Below are 22,001 nucleotides of genomic sequence, written 5' to 3' on the forward strand. Positions count from 1 at the left end.
CTCAGCCTGGGAATCTTAGTAGTCGATCCTAACGAGTCCCTGCGCTGCATGCTTTGTTACAAAAACAATTTTCGTATGATTTAATGGCGATGCACACGTACCGCAAACAAATTCAAGTTGAATTACTTAACGCTGCCTCCTCGATCTCGTAAGTATCAAGAGTGTCTCTTAGATTTCTCAATGACAATATTAGTGACTCCGTTAGAGTTACACACACACAGGGCCTGCTCAGTATTGATATAATGCTAGCTCAACCCTGTCGTATATTATAACAGTATCACAAAATTTTCACAAGATATAATCAACACACCAAACACAATAGATAATCAGATAAGAATATCCTACAGGTGACAGCGACCTTTTGTCAGTATCAATTTATCGCCACACAATTTATCAAGTCACTGCTTTGTTAAAATTAAACAATCTTTGATAAAAAGCAGTGATGACTCAGAAACAGATCAATAAAACTTAGTCTTAAAGAAAAAGACTTCCCTCAATCGGAACGATCCGAAAGAACAAAGCCCAGGACACAGTCTTCTCAAGTGGGTGTGTATTTGCCTAATACACCCACCGAGGTCTTCTTTTAGGTGCCCTGCGATTGCCCGAGCTGTCCTATTGAGTAGCTCAAGGCAACCTCTGATCGAAAATTTCTAAAGTCTATGAAAAAGCTCTCCCACACCCGGACTGCTCCAAGTGCACGAGAGCAGGGAACAACTTTTCTTCTCAAGTGAGTGTGTATTTGCCTAATACACTCACCGAGGTCTTCCTTTATTTGTTCCCGGATTGCCCGAACTTTTCTATTAAGTAGCTCAAGGCAACCACACGACCAAAATCACAATCAAAAATTTTTCTTTGTTCGGGTACTTCTGATACACCCAATGTAGAATCCAAAGTTGATCACGAATTTCCGGGTCAAAATGGGTCCCTATGATCCTGATAAGCACGCCTAATATCCTAATATGATCCTAATTAAATGGATATTTTCCGTTTCCCAAATTGCCACAGAAAGTTTACTCAAGTCTCTAACAAGGAAGATCTTTAGAAGGTTTAAGACACTCCGGAGGGTCACCTCGGAGGGTACCTTGATCACCCGAGCTACTTCGGAGGGTACCCTAATCACCCAAGTTACTTCGGAGGGTCCCCCTAAATTTACTAAGGAGGGTCAATAAGATGCTTAATATGCTCCGGAGGGTTACTTCGGAGGGTACCTCCAAAATTTTCAAATTTTTTGATCTCGCTTAGAAGGTTCTCCCACTAGCTTCAAAAAGCGTCAAAACAAGCTAGGAGCTCTAAGGGGAGCTGTTTTAACTTCTTTGGGTGATCTCGTGGAAATTTTCCACTAAGGAGGGTTGCTAAGGGGCTTAGCTGACTCCGGAGGGTCACTTCGAAGGGTTCCTCCAAAATCAAGAAAAAGGGTTATATCACCGCAGTAAAGCCTCTGAAAGCGGTCTACCTGACTTAAAACTAGGTTGGCTGACACGGTCAACCTTCCCAGTTGAATAAAAAGATGTTTTGATAAAATTTTCTGCCGCTCGGAAGGTTACCTGTAATTTGGACCCTCCGAACCAACAAATTCTAAAAAATTTTTCTTTTCCGAGATTGTCAATCCCAAACACGGTTAAGATTCGGAAAAGTGATCAAAAACGTCGACTTATGGTACCAAAATTATCCCGATTGGATAACTAATCTTTGAGAAATCGCCAAAAACGCGTTCGTCAAAATGGCCTTTTTCACCACCTGTATAGGATCTGAAAGACTTTTTTCGCAATTCCGGTCGAAAGTGCCTAAAAATACTTGAAATGAGCGTAGTAGCGCTGTACGGCACTGGAATAATGCAAAAAACCGGACCAAAATTGGTTTAGAAACAAAAATTTGGCCAAAAACTATCAAATTTGGACCCTCCGATTCCTTCCTTTTCCAAACCTTAAGTCGTTAGCTCTATCCACGGAGCTACTCGGAGGGTTACCCAAAATTTTCTCTAGTAACCGAGCACGTTATGCTAGCACGCTCCTAACGCAAAAAATTTTATTGCTCTAACTCTAAAAACTCAAAAACTCGATCCCCAAAACAGATTGACAAAATACAGAAAATTATCAAAATTTTGATCAAAAAATTTCCGTTTTTCTAACTTCTACTGAGTCTTTGCTCACGCGGTTTCTTTAGTGAAGGGGATCGAACTACGTAGCTACTCTCTGTATAAAAGCTTTTTGCCTATCGGAAAAGCTCGGATATCCGGAAATTTGGGGGTCTGCAGTTTTGGTCGAAAATTGGTAATTTTCGACAAAAATAGCTGTTTCTTGGGTCTAAATAGGAGATAAGTAATATATAATAAGGATAATGATCTATTAATAGTCGTTAATGAATGGTACTATACCCTCCTTTGCACCAAAATACCCGAATTAAGACCCTTAACTCGGAAATTTGTAATCGATGGAGGGTACAATCGGACCGCGCCAATCGTGCCCCCCACCACTTAAGTTTTAATGAAATAGTACCCGAACGATACTAAAATTGCTTCAACGATACCCAACAGTCGTTGCAGATGTTGCCCTTGATGTCCCTGTTGAGCGTGGAACACGTCGGTCAGCTTGCCACTCTACCCTCCGGTCACCGGCAAAATCACCATTAACGTGCTTAAACACTCAAATTACACTCGAGGTTGTCAAAACACACAACCTTTCTATCAGAAACGATATAAATCAATCTGAAACAACAACAAATAGGAAGGTCAGATCACATCTCGTCCGGAAATAACATATAAACTGTCACTTTATGTTTTTTACTGTTTTTGGTCTTTCTTGGATTTTTTTACTGTTTTTTGTACTTTTTTGTTTTTAAATAAATTTGTTTTTGGCTTTTTCTTGGTTATACACTATTTTTGTTTGGTTTTACGCTTTCTCTTTAGTTGTTTTTGGTCCCGGGACCTCGGGACAAGCGGGTTCATGACTTCCCACCTAACCCCCCGGCCCGCGGAATTTTCGGTGTTAACTGAGTTAAAAAGCTAAATTGTACTAGACGGAGGGTACGCACCTTCCTCCTAGTACAACAACGGTCATTAAGTTCTCTAACTCGGGCATACGCCCGGAGCGGAGGGTTCGTCGCTGAAACGCTTGCTGATCATGATGGTTGCATGCCTTTAACAGGCCCACCCAGGAGCGCCATAAAAACGTCTATGTAACATTCGCCCAAATATCACACAGCGACGGAGCGTAGAAAAAGTACCTATTAACGACTGGTAGGCGTCAGTTACCTTAATCCTACTCGTTTTTCACCGTCTCGACCTTGTCAGTTGATTTTCTGGTCTGTTTAGGGCAAAGTAAAAAGTTACCATTTTTAGGCCATCAGTCAAACGACTTTTGATCAGCTTTCGTTTGCATGCGAACACAACCACATAGCTGAGTCTCGGATCCTCAGACTACGTGATTGTCATTAAAAACACGGCTCGAACAACCTATTTTATTATGTTTTTGTGTGACAGTTCTACATTAAATCCATTAGAAATGGATTGACCCTTTCCTTTTTCTAGCTACTCATGTTCTGAAATATCAAACAATAACGGTGTTAATTAAGATCTATGACATTCCAGCAGCTATAAAGTTAGTTTATACAGTCCCTTCACATAGACAGTCTTTGGGGGACCAAGCCTCCGCTCCCGTAATATTCCTGAGATAACGCTCTTATCTCTTATAATTCGTGTCCCGGGAGGGTTCCGTGGTATATTTCTTCCCCCACTGAAGCCTCCTTCTCCACCAATATCTGTTGACAAGTGTCTTATCGTGCGTTGTTGCCACGATAAGAGGCTTCGTATTTTCCGTCTCTGGTACGACTGTTTTTCACAATATCCGTCGTTGTTCTTCTTTTTCAGTCAAAATGGCCGACTTTTTCTATTTCTCAGAAATGTTCACTCTTCAATCGAAATTTTGAAAATAAAATTCTAGAACATTCTGACCCTCCTTCGCAACACTTTTTCGTTCATAAGGCCTTTAGCCGTCCTTTTTTATGTCGCCGGAAGGTTGTGCTGTGTCATCTGGCAGAATGGCACAACACTTCTTAGTTTGCTTCCTTGCTAGTTTGAATTAGATTTTGGGAGAGCAAGTATCCTTTAATCAGCAACTAGATTTTTTTTCGCGTAAGCAAATTTCCTTACAAGAAATTCATCTGACTTTACAATTGAGGCTTAGCAATTTCCAGGTTCCTTACCACTTGGCCTGGAAATATCGCGATTGCATTTTCATCCTTAGGTCTGGGGCTCGAGTCCAACTAGTACCCTGTATTTTCAGTATACATAAAATTGACAATGTTATACGGTTAAATTTGAAATGTCTGATTTTTGTTTGTCTGCTCAAATTTTGTCAGCTTAGATGGCACTTCACGGATCTTTCTTGTGCTGTAAACATTTATCATGGTAGTTGGAAGTGTTTTTCCTTCTACTTTCTACATAAAATCAATGTTTTTTTTTCGGCACAACTGGTGTCTGCTCAAAGATTGTCGGTTCTGTCTCCGCTTTGTAAGTTTTGTTCGGTTGCTAATTTAAAATCGAAATGTCTTGCTTTGCGTATTTCTCAAAAAGGAGAAAATAGGTATTCGGAGCAAAAACAGGTATTATGGAAATGTATGGGATTGATAGTTTTTGATACGCTTTGAAAGTTATGGCAATCGGAATAAAAAATATTTGGTTTTTTGATGTTCTTTTTTGAGTTTTTTTAACTTCTCTTGAAAATTATCTTGTCAGATTATTTTGGTTTCAATCCGAAGAACGGGTTTTGGAATACTCTCTGCATTAGCAGCTACGCTCATATTTACACAAAAAGTAACGGCTATCGGAAAAGTCAGATTTTTGATTTGTTGAAACTTTTGATTAGCTGATTACTTTTTTGAAACCCTCTCAAATCTCAGATTTTGGATTCAATCGAACTAAAAGTTTGCGGAAAGCTTCTGTGCATAATTTATGACGCTTATTTTTGATACGCAAAAAGTTATGGTCCTTGAAAAGCAAATTTTTTCTTACCGTTTTTTTTAAAACTAACTGACTTTTCTCAAAAACTAACCGCCCATATTCGAGTTTTTGGGCTCAATCGAAATTACAGTTTGTGTGAATCTCTTCTGTATAGGCGGCTACTTTTCAAGTTTCTTGAACAAAGAGCTAGGATTCTCAGAAAAGTCAGATATTTGAGCTGTTTTCAGTTATTTTGGATAATTATCCTGCTAAATCTGATATCTAGAGTTTAATCGAAACATCAGGTCATTAAAGCCTACTTGCATAAGTGGATATGCCCAATTTAAAAAAAAAGGTTTTGACCTTCAAAAAAGTCGTAGTTTTGAAACTTTGACCGTTTTTTTGGAAACTTTTTGGTTTCTTCGAAACTACCCTGTCAAAATTGAGATGAAGTGCTCAATGGAAAAGACCAACTGCGAGAGTTTTTCCTGCATAAGCTGTGACTCCTTATTTTTTTGTTAAAAAAAATATTGTCCTCGCCAAACAGTTATATTCAGTTTTAATTGGGTTACCCTAGTTTTCTTTCATCGATACATCACCTCTGTGTTAAAGTTTGCTCTTTTGTCATTTCAGACTAAATAATATGGCTCACCTCAGTGGAAGGCGCGTTAATTTACAATTACTACGACAACTTGGTAGAAAAGAGTTTTCCAGTTGCTTTGAAGAAATAAATGGAACAATATGTATCGGCTGGTGCGATGATGCATTGCGTGACGCTTTAAACTTGATTGTAGACATGCCATATCTGCAAGAAATCAACGTTATCAAAATGTTCGTTGCAGAGAAAGGCGCAATTGTTCCAAATATTGCACCAAATGTAGTGTTTATAACAAAACCAAATCTCGATTCTATCCAATTAATCTGTGAAGTAATTTTACGAACGAAAGAGAACGATCGTTCCAGCGATCATGTGAAATACCATTTGATGTTTGTACCAAGAAGATGTTTTTTGTGCGAAGAGAGGTTGAAGGAGATGGGAGTGTTTGAAACGGTCAAAGATCGAATCTATGAATGTGCCATCGATTTCTACCCATTAGGTAGTTTTTTTTTTCAATTTTGAGTTTGTACGAAGCTACATTATTAGTTGACAAGTCTCTGTCCAAAAGGATGTTGTGATGAAAAAGGCATTCAGGTGGTCTCAAAAACTCGGGTTTGTCTCCTGTCACTTGGTTTACAATTTCAATTTTTTTTATTGCCCATGATGGCAAACCTGCCTTAAATGTTTTACAAAATTCTTTTTTTGACCGGAACGTAGAAAATAAGCCTGGATTCAAACAAAAAATCAGCAGTTATGTTTTGTTGCTAGGAAGATCGATAAGATGATTATTCCGGACAATTTTGATGATTATTCAGAACAACCGTAAAATAGTGGTCAAAAAGAAAGTCTAAAAATTTTGTATTTGAAAATTTGGATATAAAAATCTCTGAGCAAAGTGTTGAATCCTACCCCTGGAAAAAATTAGAGCCTCTGTTTTTCAATTACAATGCCTTTTGTTTGACAAACTTTTCTTTATTTTAGATAATGACTTCTTTTCGATGGAGCTTCCCGAATGTTTTAGAGAATACTGCTTAGAAGATGATACTTCATCCCTTTTTGTCGCAGCGAGAGGATTGAATTGTCTTCAGAATATGTTTGGAACAATTCCGCGTGTTTACGGAAAGGGAAAGGCAGCTGAACTGGTATTCCAGTATATGGCTAGAATGAGGGGCGAAACCTCGACAGGAAATGCTGCGATATCAGAAGTGACTCCAGTTTTCGACAATCTCCTTCTAATTGACAGATCTGTAGATCTGCTCTCTCTTCTACCAACTCAACTAACTTATGAAGGTATTGAAGGATAGTTATTTCATTGTTTATAATACATTTACGCTTTTCAAGTTAATAACTCATCTAACAAAATCGCTGAATCATTTGATAAATTCAAGCTAAGCATCTTATTCTGGGCGTGTGGCGCAGAGGTAACGTCCATACCTGGAACGACGAAGGTTCGGATTCGACCAGTCTATTTTTATTCGCAATCTGAAAATCATGCAAAAAAATAGTTGACGACCTACAGTTTGTCTGCGCTAGTGTGGAATTTTCTTTTGGGACAATTTTTGTGATTTGTTTTGTCTATTAATTTTCTTTTTAGCCACAAAAGAGCAAGGAATGGGACCTCCTTTTTACACAAGCAAAGCTTGTGTGATAGTAAGAACTATCTTTTTTTTCCAACCTAAGTCGCAAATATTGTTGCGACAAAATATGTTCATTTTGAAAGTGTTCAATTTGATCTACAACCAGCTATAAAGTACAGCCAATGCTAAGGATATTAACACAGACTATTATATTACAAAAAGCACTTTAGCTTCAAGGTATCATGGATCTGTAGGTCAGAGGTAGACAAGGAGACCCGCAACAAAATAAGAGGGTTCGAACATGCGCAAGGTCAGGGAATTTTAACTTTTTCGTATGTTGTTCGGATGTTTTGAACTTCTTCGCATATTTTATAAAATTCGTCCGCTCTATAAATTGAGGCATGCTAGTTGGTAAATTTCTTTTTTTTTTTCAAATTGACTTGTACTGCTAATGCGTCATCATTGGCTTGGGTCACTTAGTTAATAAGTAGACTCATAATTGGCGTGCGTCACTTCAGAAAATTTGTAGGCTCAAAATTTTACTCACTAAGTTTTTCCCAGTAGCGTTATTGGTCATATTTTTGCTTGTGTATGCAAAGTACAACTTCGCCTCTGTGTTAGTTTTAACATTAACCGTAACCAAATCGATTTGGTCAAATTGGTCCCATAAAAAACAGACAGAAATAACCAATACAAAACATTCCGAATAATTATCCGAACAAATAGTTGAATACAAAACAGTCCGAAAGCATTTGAATTTTTTGGCCGGGATCTTATGGCACCAACAGAAATGTTTTACGCTTTGAAAAATCTGACATGAGCGTAATTAACAATCAAAGAACTGCAAATCGAACAATAAGACTGATCGTATGTCAGGGTAAAACCTTGAATGTTCCGACTGCGACTTAATCCATTTCGACTATTTTTGGGAAGCTTTTTTTAAAAAAGTTTGCAACGTTTTGAGAGTATAAAAATTACCAATAAGGCCATGCTCTGAACGATTTTACGCACGCTTTGTATATTTTATTCATAATCCTGGACTGTTCTAAACCCTGAATCGTTCCAAATTGAATTGAGTCTAGCTTATTGGTCATTTAAATTTTGTACGACTCAAATTTTCACACTCGATCTTTGATAATGTCCGAAATTTCGGACATTATCAAAGATCGAGTGTGAAAATTTGAGTCGTACTAAATTTAAATGACCAATAAGCTAGACTCAATTCAATTTGGAACGATTCAGGGTTTAGAACAGTCCAGGATTATGAATAAAATATACAAAGCGTGCGTAAAATCGTTCAGAGCATGGCCTTATTGGTAATTTTATACTCTCAAAACGTTGCAAACTTTTTTAAAAATTTTTTCGGAGATGAAATTTTTTTTGAACTTAATTTTGGAAAGTCGAGCTCTTCAATGGGGCTCATGTTTTTGTTGAAACATTTCGATCGGTCGAAAATTGACAAAAAACACCCCAAGCCTAAGTATTCCGTTTTCTTTGAAAGTCGGAACAACAAAGGAAATGCCTCGTGGCATAGTTGTTACATTGGACTGAAATTCAGAAGATTAAAAAGTTGAATCCCCTTCGGCATCATCATGGAATCTCCGAAAGTTAAAAATAAAACAAATAAGTGTACATGTTGACATTATACTTGCATCCTCTTAAAAATCCAATGATATCGTTAGGTCATCAAGACCTCATCATTTTGTATAAGTTATTGTCGAGTTATTCGTTTTTAGTTTCCTGGATCGGGCTACTTTTTTTCTGCGCTAATTGTTTTTATAAATTTCGGCCATCTTTGTTAGTCATTTTGTACTTGTTGATTGCAATTTTATTGCTCTGTCAAACCTGTGTGTCTGACGTCCTTGAGAAGTAAGTCTAGCAATGTTGAGTACCAATTAGTTTTCTTCAGATGCTATACATAGGAGAAGCTGAAACACAGCGGTGACTTCTTGTACGGGTTGAAATGACTTTCAGGTTGATGTCGAAATAAACGCACTTAAGAGCATGTTGTAACTGCTAGTGTCGCCTGACAACTGAATTTGTCTCTAGACGCTTTGACTCATTAAAACCAAGCATTCTGATAGGTAGCTGTTTTTAAGTTTCGCATAGCCGCTTTAAAATCAACAGAAATGCACTTCGGGGAATCAGTTTTTAGGTCAAAACGGCGAAAATAAGTTGATTCTTTTTCTGCCCAGAAATAGCGTAAACAGAAGGTATAAGGCATCCGTTAACTTAAATTTTTGTAGTATAAATTTGGTTGAATACATCGGGAGTTGCCAAAAACATGCCATCCCAAAAACAAGCATCTGATAATGTAGGTAGCTCTAGCCCTGGTGACGTTGCGAGCTCGAAGGCGTTTTACATCTTGAAGACAATCGTTTGCTTGCTGTATGGCCAGATATAAGTTAAAAACAGTTAGCGAAGTATGTGCCGCAATGATTTCTGTTCACAGCTTACTGAACAGCCGTTTAATTTGGTAGATGACCAGCTGTTTCTTGGTTCACATCATGCTGGGCTGCAAAAATAGTCTGTCGTGGTGATAGATCTGAAAAGTTTGCTCGGCCTTTTTTGCGCTTCGTTTTTCATATCAGCCTGATTGTGGAAGTGGTAGTGATGTTTTACCACTTAAACGGTGTCCTCTTTGGTCCGCGTACTTCTCTTGCAATTGCTTTGCGCGCAGCGTCACGAAAGGGAGCTATTCGACAGATTTTGATGTTTAGTATCAGCAAATCTTTCAAGAATTAGTTGCTTAAATTTTTAGTGGTAAGACTATATTAATCCATGGTAAGTGAATTGTGTTCTATTTCAGTGTTGGGAAGTGTTCGCAATTGACACAACTTGAGCGACCTGACCATTTTTGACTGGATTAAGTAAATGGTTTTTTAAATTGTCAATTTAGTTGTTCGCGTTTTTTGCTTTTTTGAGTGGACGGTGCTGTTATCTAGATAGTTCTAAATTCTCTGCTATAGTTAGGTATCATCATTCGGATCAATTTGAATCAAACTATTATTAATGCGAGATAGTTTTTCTTATCAACTTTCGGAACAATGATCACTTCGATCAATGGGTCTGTTTTTCGGTTTGACCTATATGGAACTGTTTTTTGCACTTTGATGTTTTTTTTGTACTGGACTGTTTTGTACATACGCGGGATATTTTATGTAATTGAAATGTTCTTCGCAGGTTTACTGGATGAAACTGTTAGAATCAGAAGCACGGCTGCCAAATTCCCTGCAACTATTTTTAAAAGCGAAGACAGACAAACGCAGCAGCCGTTATCTGAAACAATAGAGATGAAGAAAATTTTTCTCTCTTCTGCTGATCCCATGTATATCGAAGTGAGTAGACATCAAGGTACTTGAAAGGTACTTAAAAATGGACTGTAGTTCAATAGCATACTTGGGTATGCGGAAGATATAAGGACAATTAACAAGGTACCTACGGAATTTGAGGATATTGAAAATGATATTGAACAGTTTAGACGTAGGAACTTGATAGCGATATGGATCGAATAGGGTCTGTAGAATATGAAATATTGAGGAATTCATTGAAAATTTGAATTATGTAGACTCGCGACAAGGATTATCGACTTGTTGGGCCTCACTTGGTGAAGAAGTTGGACACAATCAAAGAGACATATCAGAAGCACAAGCAGAAAGATACCTCCATGGCCGAACTGAAGCTATTCACGAGCAACTTGCCCCACCTAATTGTAGGTTCAACTTATTTATCAAAGTTATGATGAAATGAAGATAATATGTTAGTAGCCCTGTAAGACGTCAACCCTTAAGGACACAGTCAACTCTAAATCGCCTGAGGTACCGAACTTGAAGTCAATTATTCTGTCAACGGTGAACCTCAATTAGCTAGCAATTAGAGGGAACTGAACCTCCCAAAGCAACGTAGCAATCAGCGTTACGCCGGCAGATACAAGTTCTCTTACGTTGATAAATATTAATTTGGCGTCAGTATTCTTTCACTGATTTTTTGTCTAGGCTGAGAAGGAGAATGTGAGTAAGCATACAGCCATTGCAACTCTGCTGAAAGATAAGTCACAAACTATGGACTTCAAGGAGCAGATCAGACAGGAACAGAACCTTCTCTTCATGGACAGTAGCATCATCGGATCTTCTGGACCAGTAGATTTGGACAAGAGCAACCCTTTTGTGGAAACCTCGATTGCTAAACAGGAACCAATCACTAAGGTATATCATATCAATTTTCCGTGCCATCTTTTTTTGATCAATCTTACTCGCCAATCAGATCACTAATTGACAATCTATTGGCTATTGCTAATTGATCGGCATAACTTTATTTACGCAATAGATCCGTTATCAAATACGGTGGATATATGCATTGTAAATATACGATTCAAGGTAATTTGAAATGTGTCATATATTGCGGTAATGTAGGATCGCATCGATGTGTTTAGGAAAACGGATTTCTGTTATAGGTTCTGCGATTAATATGTTTGCAAAGCGTACTCAACAATGGACTGAAGCAGAAAGTACTGGACTTTTACAAGCGTGAAATTATTCAAACATACGGATATCAATATCTAACCACACTTCTCAATCTGGAGAAAGCGGGCTTAATAGGCAGCCCAACTGCTCGCACGATGCCCTCTATTAAGAAAACCCTGAAGTTGATAGACATGGAGTTTGACTTCAGGAGTCCGAATGACATCATCTTCAGTGTGTTTGATGGATACGCGCCTTTATCAGTTCGACTGGGCCAGTTTATCCGCACTCCCGGATGGAGGAGCATCGAAGAGATTCTGAAGGTGTGGTTCTTCCCCTAACCGAGCAAAATTATTCTATAGTGGTTTTTTATGTAACAAACTCCTCGGACATGTAACATCATGAATCTGGATGAACTTCCTAGCCTGAAAATTTTCTATTCAACGAGAAAAAAGATGGGCACAGGAATAGTCAAATAACTCGATAATTAATTGTGGCTTGTGAATTGAATGTAAAATAAAAAGAACTGCTCCGTCTGTCTGGGTGAAAAGGAAAGTTTTACCATAGGTGCTGCCGGGTCCGAAGATCGACGAGAGACAGGAAGTGCCAACTGCTCTTCGCAAGAAGCTTGAGGATCCAACTGTTGCCTCCACTTTCATGAATGCAGACAACCCCCAGTTGACTCTGGTGTTCTTCATTGGGGGAGTCACATTTGCAGAAGTATCCGCGTTCAGGTGAACCGATGAATTATTTACGGCACTATCGGAGCTTTTTGTAATGACACTTCCCAGCGAACCACTTTTTTTACAGAAGTCCAAAATATGATTGTACTGCCATTGACCAGTATCTATTTCACGATTTAAGCAGCATAAGCTAGATAAGCGGAATGAAAGGAGATTTTGTCTATTCTTCATGTATGAACATGAGCTTCGTCAAGTAGCCTAGTAAGTTGCTTAAGACTAGTAGTGACTCGCTTTAAGAAGGTCGGGTTGGATTGCGGTGGGCAAGGTGTTTTTTCAATCACACCATCTTGAAATGAACTGTGATCAGAAAATTGTCAAAAACCGTTTAAGGCAATGCAGTTTGTTCTCTGAAAATGATGTCGCGGAAAAAATTGGTCAACGGGTTCGTTAAAGCTTTTCCAACCCTACATTTAAATGTCAAGTAGCGTCAGTAGAAGATGTAGCCCCTTTGTACTTTTTTTTGAAAAATCCATTTTTGATGATGGAACCTAAAATTTTTCTAAAGGCACCTTTGGCGCCAATATATACTAATTTTTGAAGGGGGGATAGCGCGCGCCGAAAAATGCAATTTTTTGGTCAGAATGATCCAAAAAGTGCCTTAAAACGCCTTTTTTGGCCTTTTTCAAAATTTTACCTGCGGCGTTAAAATTGGGTCTTTATAGTGATTTAGGAGAGCTCCGAAAATCAATTTAGTCGACCTAAACAAAAAAGGCGTCAAAATTTTTTTGAAAATTAAAACCCCCCTCCCTTCCCTCAAGGAAAATCCTAGATCCGCGCCTGAGTAGCGTAGTGAATTTTTTTTTCAGGATTTAATTTTTGTTGCGGTTTGACTTTTGACCTACTTTCGATTAAGTTAATTAATTTCTATTGTGAAAAGGAAAGCAAACTTAACTATCGAAAAGCAAAAATATAAAGGTCACGAAAAAATGAACGATTTCTAATTTTGAAATTGGATTCTAATCTCCCAGCAGAATAAAAAAAATCAGTCGATCCAAATTTTTCAAACTGGGTTAGTTTTATTAATCATCATTGTCTCTTGAAATTTGAAGAAGCTTCAGGGCGTATGTTTTTTATAGTTCGAAAATTCAAGTTTTTCAAAAAAAAACAAGTCAGAATTTTTTAAGAGTCGATGAACGTAGTTCAGACTCCTATAGAAGTCGCGATTATTTTTTTAATTTTGTTTTTAGGATTAGTCTTCAATTTGCTTTGGCTCAAGTTTTTTCGCGGTTTGACTTGATTAAGAGTAATGAACGTAGTGAGTACTCTTATATATATGCCTTGGTGATTTTTTTTCAGGAAAAAGTTTATTCGTGCTCAATAAGAGTGATTACTCTAATATAGATCTTGCTGACTTTTTTGTTTGTTTTTTTTCAGGAAAAAGTCATAAAATTTGTTCACGCTCAATTTTGATTTTCGCGGTTTGACTTGTGATTTCTTTTTAAGTTCAGTGCATTTTCATTGTTAAAAGGAAAGCAGACTTCACTATCGGACAGCAAAAGTGTAAGGGTCACCTAAAACGTGATCGACTCCTGATTTCGAAAATGGAAATTAATTATCAGATTTCCCAGCGAAATAAAAGTTTAACCTATTGATCAATTTTTCTCAAATTGGGTTAATTTTATCCAAAAAAATGTCCATCATAAATTGATCTACAAATTCAAAGAGCTTCAAGGCCATCTATTTGTTCTTCGAAATTCAAAAGTTGAACGCTCTTGAAAGAACAAGTCAGTTTTTTTTCAGTTTCCTTGCGTTCATTATTTTTCCAACTATCAGTTGTCTATCAGTTGTTAAAAAAATTTTAATTGGGTAAGTTTTGCTCTGGAGCTATGTACATTAAGTTTAATTCGAAATGGACCCTAAAAATGTTGGTTGTCGTTGTGATTTTCTAGTCTATTCTTATAGCATGTCCAGATGATTACACTTGCGGAAGTTAGTACGAACTTTTTTTTGGCCTAAATCGCAAGTAAAAGTGTTCATTAAAAGTGTTCACTTATTTGGTGGCACTTTTGCTATAATCACGATCTGTAGCATTGGAAATTTCATAGAGTTTGTTCTCTGCTTTTTTGTAGCTAGTGTCTGTGACTTATTACACAAGCATAGCCTGTGTTATAGTATGAAATCTCTTTTTTTCCAACCTCAGACGCAAATATTGTTGCGATAAAATGTGTTCATTTTGAAAGTGTTCATTTTGATCAATAACCAGCGATTAAGTACAGCCAATGCTAAGGATATTAACACCGACTATTAAGAGTAAAGACTCTCATATAGAAGACTCTCATATAGGTCTTGCTGAAGACTCATAGTGAAGACTCTCATATAGGTCTTGCTGATTTTTTTAGTTTTTTTTTCAGGAATATTAAAATAATATATTGATGCACCAATATCTAAAATATTGACGCACTTAGGCATATATGCAACTTTTGAGTTCAATTGAAATTCATCTGTTGAAAGTGGAGAAAATAGCATTCTCCAAATACGAACGTGGAAATGGCGCAAATATACGTGAGCGATTTCTAGTTTCAAAAATGGAATTTACTTTTTAGATTTCCAGCGGAATAAAAACTATCTGTTGATCCAGTTTTCTCAAGTTGGTTTAATATTATCAAAAAGAGCCAATCTTAAATCGTTCTAGAATTTCAAAGAGCTTAAAGGGCATCTATTTTTTTAAAATTCGAAAATTGAGATTTTTTTTTAAACAAAGTCAGTTTTTTTAATGTTTACTTGCGTTCATTACTCTATGAATATGTAGCGTAGAGGTAGGGAAGGAGACCAGCAACGAAATAAAAGGGTTCGAACCTGGGCAGGGTCGAAAGTTTTTAATTAACTCTTTGGTAACACTTAAGAAATTATGTAGACTCAAAGTTTTTTTCATTCAGTTTTTCGCAGTAGCGTCATCGGTCATATATTTGCTTTTGTATGCAAAGTGCAAATTCGCTTCTGTGTTAAGCTTCCGTTGCTAATTGGTTAGTGCGTGAGACTCATATTCTCTAGGTCACTGATCGAATCCGAGAGGTAGCCGAGTTTTTACTGGTTCGAGACTTATTTCTACATTTTCTTATTACACTTTATAGAGCTGCTTTTTGCCGTGTTCTCGCTAGAGTTTTTAAAGCGCCGCTTCACCTCTGTGTTTTTAGCAGTTGTTTTTTGGGGGATGTTTTTTTTCAGGATTTGGTTTTAGTGTAATCGAAATTTTGCGAGTATTGTTTTCATTTGATTTTCTAATCAAAGTAAAATCAACAAACAAAGTAAAAGCAACAAATCAAAGTAAAAGCAACAAACCACCTGACAATTTTAATTTTTGCTTAGTAAACATATTTGCTGAAAGTGTAAGCAATCTGAATCTTCAAGCTCGTTTAAATAATTTTTTTACTTTAAATTGAAACATATTGACACAAGCTGACTTTGTGCAATAAGATAAGTCCGCTTTTATCCAACCTCACTCGCAACTTTCCTTGTTCAGTTTGTGTGTTCAATATCCGCAGCGATGTCCATTTTAAACCAAAATTTAAATTAATTAAAATTTTCCGTAAACAATTGTCCACATGATAACTTCTAGAGGATCTCCGCCTCTAGAGAATCTTCACTGCTTAAGTAGGATCTTCACTTCTGCCACTTCAGTAGTAATTAGTTTCTTAGCCCGTTTCAGATTGTAGTTATCTTTCCAAAAACTTTCTCAATTTATTTCGGGTGCGTGGTTTTCGTCCTAGTTTCTGTCGGTTCATTTTCCGTTTTTTTAAGCGCCATTCTCTAAAATCTGGCAAGATTTTTTATTGATTTACTTTTTAAAGCATGGGTTAAAGCAAGTCTGACTTTGAGTTTTTTCATTTCCGTTATTTTTTAAATATTCAAACGGTTTTAGTTTATGTTATAATCTGAACAACTTAATCAACTTATTTTGCGTAATTTTGAGGTCAAAAAAATATTTTTTTAGGATTGTGTTTTAGTTTGGATGGGTCTTAAACACTTTTAAATTTTATGAAACTTTTCATGACAACAGTTTTGTTTTCGTCTCAACAGGTTTCTACCCTAAGTGTGTCGCCTTTGTTGTTGCTCGGTAAATGATTTACATTTTTAAGGGCTGTTTATGAACCTCATCAGATACAAATATGAAGTTATGGTAGCTGTATTTTTTGAATTTTTGTCATGTTATTTTCTCAAATTATTTCGAACAGATTTTTTCAGAAATTTTTTTTGACTGTCTTTTTTTTTCATTCGCTTTTTCTAGCGCAATTTATTTTGCATCGCATGTGTAGCTATGCAATGCTTCGCCTCTGTGTTTAAATGTGAAACTATGTGCCCAATCAATTTGAATTTAAATCGAGCGATTCAAGTTGAAAAAGTTGCTCGGGCGGGATTCGATCAAACGCCAAAATAAATAGTCTACTTATGTCAATTATTTTCAATTTTCGCAGTTCCGCGGAAAAAGCAAACTAAGTTTTCACGATCAAAGTTATAGTTTTTTGTTGCAGGTAGATATACCCGATAAAAATGCTTCCGGTTTCTTTTTTAAAATTGCAAAAAGTACCCAACATTTTCCCCGAGAAACAGTTTTAAGACAAATTGTCTAAGAAAAATTTAAATTGATGCAATAATTTTTCATAATTTTTTTGAACAATTTGATTTTAAATTAAATTTTTTTTAAATGGACATCACTGAATGTCCGTATCTTCTGTATACAGCTCAAATTCTCTGGCGATTCAGTAGCTTGTGTTTTCTGCACTTATTAAAGCACATTCAAAACTACTGGTATTTATTAGTAATGAATGCGAAAGAGCAATAGTTATAAGTGCCCTTCGACGTGCGCGGTAGACTGAGACAGGATTCCGGTAGGTATTTTTCATCTTTCAAAGGCGTCTTTTCTTTAGGGATTATTTCATTATTTTCTTTCTTTTTTCTTTAGTTTTCCAAGGACGGCTTTTGAGTAATCCGATTTTGTTGTTGTATTTCGATATTGCTAGCTCTATTTTGTTGTTGAAATGTTTATATTTTCAGGTGTCTGTCGGCCAATGATGAGAATGGAGCTGAGTTTGTGGTAGGCACAACAGCTGTAGTGAATGGCAACTCCTTCATCGAAGCCCTAATGGACGACTATTCACACGCATTCGACACCACCGAACTCACTAGCTACAGCCAGAAGAGTCAGAGGAAACGGTGATATTATGTTCACTAGTGGTTATAACTTTTATAAGTGTCTATAGAATACCCATGGAAGCAACATTATTTCACAAATTCTGTGGTATTGCAATGTGATTAACTTATGTATTTATCTGTCACCATTTAAGTTTTGTCCAACATGATGTTGGGACGTTAATCATATGTTTCTGTCAAAAATTGTAGTCTAGATTGAATTATATATTTGTTACGCTTTAATGTCGATATTTAGAAAAAAAATTCTTTTTGAAAAATGTTGCTATGAAATCGTTCATTTTGAAAGCAAAGCTTAATTCCAGTTTTGTCTCAAGGGTCTTTTTTTGAAAATTAAGTACTTGAATTTCTGTCAGTGATATTTTGTTAATGAAGGAAATGACGTTTGACATATTAATGTGGCATTTTTTTTAGAGAAATGTTCACGCTCAATTTTTTTCCACGGTTTGATATATGATTTTTGTTAATTTCACTTCAAATTCGTTAACCAAATCTGTATAAAGAAACACACCTTGCTCCATTATGGCACCTCAATATTTTAGGCCCCTTCCAACCTGTTCCAGAGGTAAAGCGCGCGCATTCGTATCCTAGGGCGTTGTGTCCGAGTACCGGCTGGACGTTTTTTTCTCGAGATGTATGGAAAACGTTATTCTCTGGGTAAACTGTTTGTCTGTTTTATTTGTGTCGGCATATAATTCCAAGCATGGACTTATCTTCTGACGTAAACAATGCTCTATTGTAATTGAAAGGCGTTCTGTATTTATAAATTTTAAGTGCTCTGATTTTGTATCATTTCCTTTTTAAGTAATGAACGTAGTGAGTACTCTTATATAGGTCTTCGTTATTTTTTTATTTTTTTTCAGGGAAAAGTCTTGTAATTTGCTCGCGCTCAATTTTGGTTTGACTTTCAATTTTTTAAAATTCAGTTAATTTCCTTTGTTTAAGGAAATCTCCACTGTCGAACAAGAAACATCTAAAGTTCACAAAAAACGTGTTCGACTCCTGATTTCGAAAATGGAATTTAATTTTCAGATTTCGCAGCGAAATAGAAGTATTACCTATCAATCCAGTTTTCTCAAATTGCGTTAATTTTAACAAATAAGTGTCCAACATAAATTGTTCTACAAATTCAAAGAGCTTTAAGGCCGTCTATTTTTTTCTTCGAAATTCAAAAAATGAAGGTTTTTGAAGAAAAAAAACAAGTCAGTTTTTTTTCAGTTTCCTTGCGTTCATTTCTCTTTTCCAACTGTCGGTTGGCATGGTTTTTTAATCAGATCTTTTTATCACATCACGCAAAAAAACGGCACTAGTTTGAAAAAAATTTCTTGTTTCCTTTTAGGAAAATGGTCAGAACATTCGGTGCTCCTTGCACAGTAACCGGCCATCCTTATTTTAATTTTTGCTTTTTCTCCATCTTAAATGGTTTCGATTTCTGTTGTAATCGGCTTACTAACATTATATTGCGTCGTTCCAAGCTCAAAAATTTTATGACACTTTTGTTTATGACACAACGGACATCTACCCAAGTAGTGTCAGCCGATCTGCTGCTCGTTCAAAAATTTTTGAAAGCTGGTAATTGTTACTCGGCCAGATTTTCCCTTATTGGTTTTTCGACATTTTTCAACTTGAAGTAATTTTCTACTCATTTTGCGTTTGATTTTCTATTTGCTCGCTTGCGATCTATGTTAGTGTTGTTAAGTGTTTCAAAGCTTCTGTCTAATTTCCAAGATCATTATTTTCTCAAGTCGGTTCACATTGTTCAGACTAACTTTTGAGTAGAAGCAAGAACCTTGATTAGTGAGTGAAATCGAATTTTTACAGAATTTATGTACAAATGATTTGATCGTGCCGGGACTGCACTAGGATGTCAGGTGGAGCAGAACTTCTTCAGCAAGAGACTTTGCCCAAAATCCAGGAGACACCTTGTGTGGATGAGAACGGAGTGGCGAGTGAACAGAACGTGACCTTCACAATCAACGAAGAGGACCACACTCTGGGCAATGTGCTGAGATTTGTACTGGCAAAATATCCCGAGACTGATTTCGTAGGGTGAGCGAAGTTGAGATCCACCGCGTACATATAGAATTTAGCAAGTATATTCAGCTTCGTTTTTAAGTTTTTGTTGGAGTTGCTCAAATGTTTTTTGACAAATATTTATAAAATTTAAACCAGAGGGCCTCAATGTCAAGGCACACATTTATCGAGTGTCTGCATTTGAGTTAATTTCTCTAATATTGATTTTGTAAAAAGAAGTTCATGGGCATTTCAAATGTTGGAATCAGCTATTTTGCAACACTTATCATGAATTTGGTCAGTTTTTTGATCTACGCTCCCACAGAAAAGTTGCTGTGAAATAAATAAATTTACCGGGACAGTCTCTTTTAAACTCAATAAGTTTTTGTTCAGACTTTCCAAATCAGGTGATTCAAATCTTTGCAAAGAAATTATTCAAAAAAGCTCAGCCTACGTTATGTTAACAGTAAAGTCGAAAGTTATTAGTGGAGTATTTAAACTGTGTCTTTTATATGAGATACTTATTGAGAGTTATGAACGTAGTGAAGACTGTTATAGAAATCTTGGTGATTTTTTTTTCAAATTTTTTTCAGGAAAGTCTTGAAATGATCTAATTACTACAGATGTGCATTCATACATATTAACGCATTTATGAATGCACTTGTTGAGGAATATATACCATTTGTGAGTTCAATTGAAATTTATCTGCAAAAAGTTACGTAGTTAATACTTTTTAAATACGAACGGAAATGGTGCGAAAAACGAACGACTTAGTTTCGAAAGTGGAACTTAATGTTAAAGATTTCTCAGCGGAAAAAACTTTACCTATTGATCTTGTGCATCAACCGTACAATCCCTCCTTAAATGACTGACCTACCGTAGAAAAATTCTGTATAAAGTATGTATTTCATACAAACGCGCAAATAAAATTGTTTAATACATTTTTTGCGGGGATTGCATTTGTATGCTGTTAATTACCTAGATTAATTTTTTAATTCAAGTTTCTTGTTTAATACGGATAGTTACGAATCTAGGTTATACTCAAAGTTAGCTTAAAAAAATTGATTTTTTTCAAAGTCATTTTTTGTCTGTTTTCTTGCGTTCATTACTCTTTTGCAACTGTAACTTGGCTATGTTTTAGCTTGTGGTTTATTCGGAAAGAGCTATAAAAGTTGCTGGCAATCCTTTTTAATATTTTTCAGTTTGCCTTTTGATGGCTTGTTAAGTTGGCGCTATATAATTTAGCTAATTTTAATGCAATTTACGCTCTGTTATACGGGAAATGATACGAATAAGTGAATAAAATATGGGCTTTGAAAATTTGAGTCTAATTATTGGATATCCCCGTGGAATAAAAAAAAATTGATCCAGTTCTTAGTTTGAATTAGTTTTGTTTCAACAGTCAATCATAAATATTCTTGAAGATCAGAGAGCTTTAATTTCCTTGCTGTCTGTAGACTTGTTTCAGATAACTGTCCGCTCTTGTGTTTCAGATACACCGTACCTCACCCCACGCAGTACAGAATAATCCTGAGGATACAAGCTAAAAAGGGGCACAAGGCACATGATCTACTTGTGAGAGCACTGAAGGATTCCAGACTCATCTTCCAGACTATGAAGGGCACTTTTTCAGATGCTTACAAACGCCATTCTGAACTGAACAATAAATGAGCAAAAGAAATGAAACTAATCATTTGTTGTTAAGTTATAAATTGTTTTGGAAATTTGATTGATCAATTAATATCTAGGCCCTAAACAGCCAGACTGATTTTGTCAAAAAAATATATCAGATTTGAGAACAATTTCGCTGATTTAGCTGAAAAAATTGCAGGAAAACATTACAGGAAAACGTTGAACTGCGTATAGTGAATACATGCAGGTGATAAAAGTAGCCGGGTCTTCTCGGGTGTAGCCTAGAAATGATTGTAGTTTTACGTAGAAAAGAAATGAACGCAACTTTTGGTAGCATTGTTATGGTAACAATTTATTTAGGGGAGAGTTATACATATACAATAAGTTTATGAGACTGCTTAACCAGAAGAACTCACCAAGGATCATGCAAAGCGCTGTACAGCTTATCGAGGCATACACCTGATAAACTTAAGACAGGTTGCGAGATAATATCGGACTTGAACATTGCGAATAAAAAGTCTATTACATCGGTGGTATCTTTAAGATTTTGTAGTTGATGCTCAGTTAACTGTTTACGCTTGCGATAAGCAAGCGTTATCAAACTGGAATATAGACTTTTTTTGGGTTAACTAGTTGAACAAAATCAGCTGAATCACTTGCTGAGGAGGATACTTCTTTTCTATGAAGCTGACTTCTTTTCAATTATAAACTCTTCTGTTAGTGTTTCAGGTTGCTTCCCCTTGACCTGGAGGTAAATCAGTTGCCGTTGTACCCTAAGGTCCGGGGTTCCAGTCGTGGCCGGACCTTATTTTTTTCAGTATCAAGGAAATTGAAAAAAAAATCCGAGAAAAATGAGCTGGTTTTCCCTTAGTTCGCTCAAGTTTTGGCTAAATTGAC

General features: G+C 36.4%; 2 protein-coding genes across 2 annotated transcripts; both read left to right on the plus strand.

The window, feature by feature from the left end:
* The first annotated feature begins 5,573 nt into the window (after positions 1 to 5,573).
* On the plus strand, positions 5,574 to 17,740 carry LOC134842322 (vacuolar protein sorting-associated protein 33A-like). Its single transcript, XM_063858599.1, has 8 exons — positions 5,574 to 6,033; positions 6,516 to 6,824; positions 10,295 to 10,449; positions 10,680 to 10,823; positions 11,107 to 11,316; positions 11,565 to 11,894; positions 12,139 to 12,305; positions 17,307 to 17,740. The coding sequence occupies exons 1-8, from the start codon at positions 5,580 to 5,582 to the stop codon at positions 17,467 to 17,469; spliced, it is 1,932 nt and encodes a 643-aa protein (XP_063714669.1). The 5' UTR covers positions 5,574 to 5,579; the 3' UTR covers positions 17,470 to 17,740.
* Positions 17,741 to 19,248: 1,508 nt separating this feature from the next.
* LOC134842097 (probable DNA-directed RNA polymerases I and III subunit RPAC2) lies at positions 19,249 to 21,208 on the plus strand. Its single transcript, XM_063858278.1, has 2 exons — positions 19,249 to 19,508; positions 20,966 to 21,208. Exons 1-2 carry the CDS (start codon positions 19,324 to 19,326, stop codon positions 21,141 to 21,143), a joined length of 363 nt encoding a protein of 120 aa, XP_063714348.1. The 5' UTR covers positions 19,249 to 19,323; the 3' UTR covers positions 21,144 to 21,208.
* Positions 21,209 to 22,001: the final 793 nt, after the last annotated feature.

Source organism: Symsagittifera roscoffensis, chromosome 3 (assembly GCF_963678635.1).
Source record: "Symsagittifera roscoffensis chromosome 3, txSymRosc1.1, whole genome shotgun sequence".
Lineage (NCBI taxonomy): Eukaryota > Metazoa > Xenacoelomorpha > Acoela > Convolutidae > Symsagittifera > Symsagittifera roscoffensis.